The sequence below is a fragment of the Typopeltis vanoorti genome, chromosome 18 (assembly GCF_054136105.1).
Source record: "Typopeltis vanoorti isolate ZY-2024b chromosome 18, IOZ_Tvanoo_1.0, whole genome shotgun sequence".
Lineage (NCBI taxonomy): Eukaryota > Metazoa > Arthropoda > Arachnida > Uropygi > Thelyphonidae > Typopeltis > Typopeltis vanoorti.
The window spans coordinates 104,650,038-104,656,037 of NC_143566.1; the positions used below are offsets into that span (position 1 = coordinate 104,650,038).

Below are 6,000 nucleotides of genomic sequence, written 5' to 3' on the forward strand. Positions count from 1 at the left end.
GATGGAATGAGAATAATTTACTCAGGAGGAGAAGAGCAGCAGCAAGCAGGTGTTGGTGTAATATTGAATAAACGAGTAGCAGGATTTGTGGAAGGCTACTGGCAAATCTCAGACAGAGTTTTGGTGTTAAAGATGAAAGCAAAACCAAGAAATATTCTACTTATTCAGATATATTTACCTATTTGTGATTATGAGGATGAGAAGGTAGAGAGAGTTTATGGCGATATAGAACAGGGTTTGAAATGTAAAGAAACAAAACATGGAGCAGCTGAAGATACCAAGTACAGCAAATGAATTTGCAAAGAAAGTAGAAGAAGAAATGAATGAGAGAAATATACAAGAAAGTGATGATGTAAGTGAAAAATGGAAGATTCTGAAGGAAAGCATAATTACTGCTACAGAATTACATTTAGTCAAAAAAAGAAGAGGAAAGAGAGAAAAGAAAGAAACTATGGATGACGGACAATATTTTGAGGAGAATATCACAAAGAAGAAAGGTAGTTAACAGTAAAACAGAGGAGAAAAAAGCAGTATAAAGACTTGAGTAGGGTGATACAAAGAGAGATAAGAGGGTTATATTAAATAAAATAAATAATGGTACAAACAGTAAAGGCAGAAAGAAATGACATAAAAGGTGTTTATAAAAACATTAATATGATGACAGGAAGGAGAAAGATGCAAAGGACTGGAGCAGTCAAGAATGGAAGAGGTGAAATTCTGATAGAAAAAGAGAAGATATTACAGAGATTATTATTAATGCAATTTATGAGAGACAAGAATTACCAGAGGAGTTTAGAAGATTTTTTTTTCATCCTCATTCCAAAAAACACGGGAGTTTTAAACTGTAATAATTTTAGAACGATAAGTCTTATAACTTCTTCTTCTGCAGCTTCTCCCACTTAAGTGGGGTCACTGTTGATGATGAGTCTCCACCACATCCAAGTTCTTCATTCTCAAGTCCTCTTCTACCAGCTCCCTCCATCTCTTCTTTGGCCGCCCACGCTTCCTCCTTCCTTGTACATCCATCTGCATGACCCTTCTTCCCACATGACCAAACCATCTCAACCTTGCCTCCTGTATCTTCGCTCCTAAGTTCGTAACTTTCACTGTTTCCCTCACATAGTCATTTCTCAGATGATCCTTTCTGGTCACACCGCACATCCACCTAAGCATGCTCATCTCTGCTACTTCCATCCTGCTGATAAGTCTTATAACTCACACAGCAAAAATTTTGGCACAAATAATTTTAGAGAGAATTAAGAATAAAATAGAAAAAGAAATGAATGAGGAACAGTTTGGATTCCGAACCAACAGAGGAACTAGAAAGGCTATAACTTGTCTAAGAAATATTGGGGAGAAAACACTAAACCATGGTGAAAAGTTGTTTTGGGGATTTCTAGATTTTGTAAAGGCATTTGATACAGTGAAACATAAAAGGCTTTTTGACATTCTAGAAAATATTGATATTGACTCTTATGACTTGGAAATTTTAAAGCGATTATATTGGTCACAAACAGCGTCAGTATGTGTAAATGGAGAGGAAACAGGAGAATTCCTGGTGGAGAGAGTAGTTAGACAAGGATGCAAGTTATCACTACTATTGTTTAACCTTTATAGTGAACAGATGCTTAGAGAGACACTTGATGTAGAAGAAGGAATAAAAACAAATGGAAGAATCATTAATAACTTAGATATGCGGATGATGTAGTGGTGATGGCAGAAAGTGAAAATAGATTACAACAAATTATTCTAAGAATTGAAAACTCTTGTAAAGAGTACGGGCTAAGAATTAACACAAAAAAGACCAAGATAATGATAATGGGTAGAAAAATAGGAGATAATGTAAAAATAAGATGTGGAGGAAAGATTTTAGAAGAAGTGGAAAGATTTCAATATTTAGGTAGCTGGATCTCAGAGAAAGGAACTTCAGAGTTGGACATTAGAAATAGAATAGGCAAAGCTAAATCGGCATTTATGGAAATGAAGAGAATTTTAATAAACAAGAACACTAAAATAGACGTTAGAATTGGAATCGTTAAAGCAACAGTTTGGAGTATTGCAAGTTATGGAAGTGAGTCATGGACACTCAGAAAGAGAGATATGGAAAGAATTAATGCACTGGAAATGTGGTGTTATAAAAAGATGGAAAAGATTAGCTATACAGAAAGAATATCAAATCAAGAAGTTTTAAGATGAGTTGGGATGGAAAGAACACTGCTCAAGAATATTGTGCAAAGAAAGACCAGATTTGTAGGACATCTTCTGAGAGGTTCTTCAGGACACCTCACAAGAACTATATTACAGGGAAAGCTGAGGGGAAGAGAAGACTTGGAAGACCAACTAGAGAGTGGTTCAATGACATCGTGGAATGGACTGGTTTAAGAATGATGGAGGCGACAGACAGAGAGAAATGGAGAAGAGCTGCTCATCTGCTGCAACCCTCTTGCTAGAGGATGCTACTGGACGACGATGACGATTATTATTTTGTGTACTATTATTTTTATTTAAGTATTATTATTTATTTTATTATTATTACAGTACAGTATTTTTTTCATACTGTTGATTGTACGGTTATACTGGAAGCCTATTTTGATTTATTTTGTGTTCACGTTTGCCTTTTTTTATACTGTACAGTATGTACTGTATTATCGGCATGAATCACAAATATACACAAAAAGTGAAAATTCAAAACTTGCATAATTTGGTTAAAAATATAAATCCAGATGTTGAAATTTCACAGATGTTATGGAATGGATTACAGGTATAACCGAAAGTGAATTCAAAATCAAATCAGATGCTTAAATTATAAATATGACACTACAGAATGAATTAGAAGACGATGATGACAATGAAGAACTCAAAGAAAAAAAGTGAAACATGAAGAGGCAGCTGACAGTTTTAATATGTATATAGAGTGTGCTAAGCAGAATGATACACCATTCCACAAAATTTTGTTGCTAATGCAGCTCTGAGAAGAAGCATTCGAAAAAAGTTTAGCTTCCAAGAAGCAAAAGAAAATCAGTGACTTTTTTACAAAGAAATAAAAAACTTTTTTTGTGTTATTTTGTGAAACTTTTTTTTGTGTTGTGTACAAGAAAATGATATTTTTTACGCAAATTAAGTTACGTACTGAGCTATGCAATTTTATTAAATCAGAATCCTCAACAATACAGGTACATACAAATTAAATTTTTTACTAAAATAAACTTGTGTACCGTATTATTTTTTTTTATTTTACATTACAGTACAGTAGCTTTTTTCTTTCAGTTAATTTATTTACAGAATTAAATTAATGTACAATTAGAATATGATTATTTTTGTCTTAAATGCTAGTTATTCTTGTCTCTTGGGGGAAAATTCACTGATACGAACGAGCATGGTGTTTATTAGTTCGGATAAGGGAGATACCACTGTATTAGTTTTTCTTTAAATAAAAAAAAGCTTGATGTGATTTGGTTAATAATTAATTTTCAAGGTCATACAGTTGACTCACACAATAAAAAAACTTGTGCTACAGAAAAGGTTCATTAAAATGGATAGGTTGCTGTGGTGAATTTTCTTTAGAATAGTATTGTTTCTGTAGGTCTTCCATTGGGACTTTTTTTTTTGTGGTAATTTATTTTAGTAAGTGAGTTTATTATGATGATATAGTGAGAGAATAAATACTGTATAAACTCGTGAGTTAAATCATGCTGTGAAACAGAACTGAATCATGTCATGTATCTTCTGATATCTCATTCATAGTTTTCTGAATATGATGTTTCACTTAAGCCTATGCTATTCAGTTTAAAATATTTATTAATTCAGAAATTTTAACGTGTTACTTCAGATAAAAAATGTTTTCTTTTAGATTGCCTTTGAAGCACTTGGGGTAATGGCAGTAATGACAAACTGTACTTTACTTAGTATGTCTCCTGCTGTCAGGTCATTAGCACCTGATCTCTCTCCTGTACAGTGGGTATTGTTTGCAGTTGCAGTGGAGGTATTTAATATTTTGCTTTCTGAACTATGTTTGTCAAATTCACATGTAATAATATTGTTCCAAAGAACTTGTGATTTTTTTCTTAAAAAATAAGTTACTAATACTTATATATATTGTTTATTTACAGCATATAATTATAATTGCAAAAGTTATGATAGCCTATTTAATCCCAGATGTTCCTAAATGGGTTACAGTAGCAATTCAGAAAGCGCAGTATGAATCTCTTAAAGCACTGAAGTCTGAGGTAGGATTTTATTCATGAACTCTACTTTGTGGTATTAGTATATTTTTTGCAGTGATGTTATAATAAATGTTATTCTTATTAACATTGTTCTGTCATGAGCTGTGATTGTTCTCTGATAGTAAGAAAAATGTAAACTTAAGTGCATGGATGTGTTTTGTGGAATGGAAGGGCAAAGAAAAAATTTGACTGTTAGGTTAATTTTCATTTTTGTTGTTAATCTTCTTGTTGTGCTATCTTCTATCGAAGGTCAGCGACCATCTTGGCGAACAAACTGCGCTCTTGTGCTAATCTGAGCAGTTGTGCACTGCTCTTTCCTGTTCACGTCTTGATGTTGTCAAACCATGATATTCTTTTTCTTCCTCTAGTTCCTTTGCCATCAATTCTTCCTACCAAAATAGTTTGTAGAAGTTGGTATTTGCTGTTTTTCATGATGTTTTTCGTTTCTTGATTATTTGTACAAGATGTTTAGCTTTGCCAATGGATTTTAAGACATCTTCATTGGTAATTCTTTCTGTCCATGATATCTTTAGCATTCTTCTGTATAGCCACATCTCAAAGGCTTCGATTTTCTTGATGGTTGTCGCCTTCAATGTCCATGTTTCAACTCCATAGAGCAGAATAGACCACACGTAGCATTTCAGCATTCAGCATCTGACTTCCATGTTTAGGTCTTTATTGCAGAATAGTGTTCTCATTTTCATGAAGGACTGCCGTGCAACTTCAATCCTTGTCTTTATATCTATTTCTGGATCCCACCATTCATTAAGCCAGCAACCAAGATATTTATATCTTGACACTTGATCAATATTTTTCCCATTGAGTGTCAGTTTCATTCATGAGGCTGGATGTTTGCTGATGATCATGTATTGTTGTTAATAACTGATTCATTTAAAAATATTATTTTAAAAATCATCATGATAACAGAAGTCTATATAGTATTAATAGATAGAAAGATCACTCAAGCAATTTTGAGCTGTGCAATTGAGGGGTGCTTGGTAAAACTGGAAAGATTAGAGAGCAGAAGGAGGGTTGGTGGTGAAATAATAATGTACAAGAAGCAGAAGTGGGATGAGTCAAGAGTGGAAGAGGACAGAGAGGAGTACAGAGATAGAAAGCAAGAAGCCGAGAGAGTTGTTGTGCAGCAAAGACTATGGCATATCAAGATCTTTGTGATCAATTAGAAACAAAGAAAGGACAGAAAAAATATTTATTGATTAGCAAAATGTACAAATAAGGCATCAAAGGACATCTTACTTGTGAGGCAGATCAAAGATTCTGGAGGAAGAGTAGTAAGGAGGGATGTGGATTTAAGAAACAGATGGAGAATATATTTTGAAGGACTTTTGAATGAGGAAAATGCAAGGACTCACAGAGATGGGCAGCCTTATGAAGGGATGGTGCAGAACGTCAGTAGAGTGGAAGTGAAGGATGCCATGAAGAGGATGAAGAATGGAAAATCAGTGGGCCCTGACAGGATCCCAATGGAGACATGGAAGGCACTGGGGGAAGAGGGAATTGACCTACTGTGGGACTTGTTCATAAAAGTTTGCCAACAGGAAAATATACCCGAGGATTGGAGGGAAAGTACGCTTATCCCCCATCTCCAAGGGTAAAGGGGATGCACAAGACTCTAAGAATTACAGAGGAATAAAGTTGATGTCCTACACAGTGAAAATCCTAGAAAGGGTTCTTGATGAAGGAGGTGGAGATTGCAAAGGAGCAATTTGGCTTCATGCCTGGTTGATCAACTACAGGTGCTATCTTTTGATTACGG

The 6,000-nt window shown here is 34.5% G+C and overlaps 1 protein-coding gene across 1 annotated transcript in view; it reads left to right on the forward strand.

The window, feature by feature from the left end:
- LOC150097018 (anoctamin-10-like) overlaps window positions 1-4,244 on the forward strand; it is a 155,530-nt gene extending 151,286 nt beyond the window's left edge. Inside the window, exons 13-14 of the mRNA XM_090408111.1 lie at window positions 3,851-3,982; window positions 4,110-4,244. Of these exons, the coding sequence (XP_090264237.1) occupies window positions 3,851-3,982; window positions 4,110-4,244 (267 nt within the window). The remainder of the gene's footprint in view (window positions 1-3,850; window positions 3,983-4,109) is intronic.
- Window positions 4,245-6,000: the final 1,756 nt, after the last annotated feature.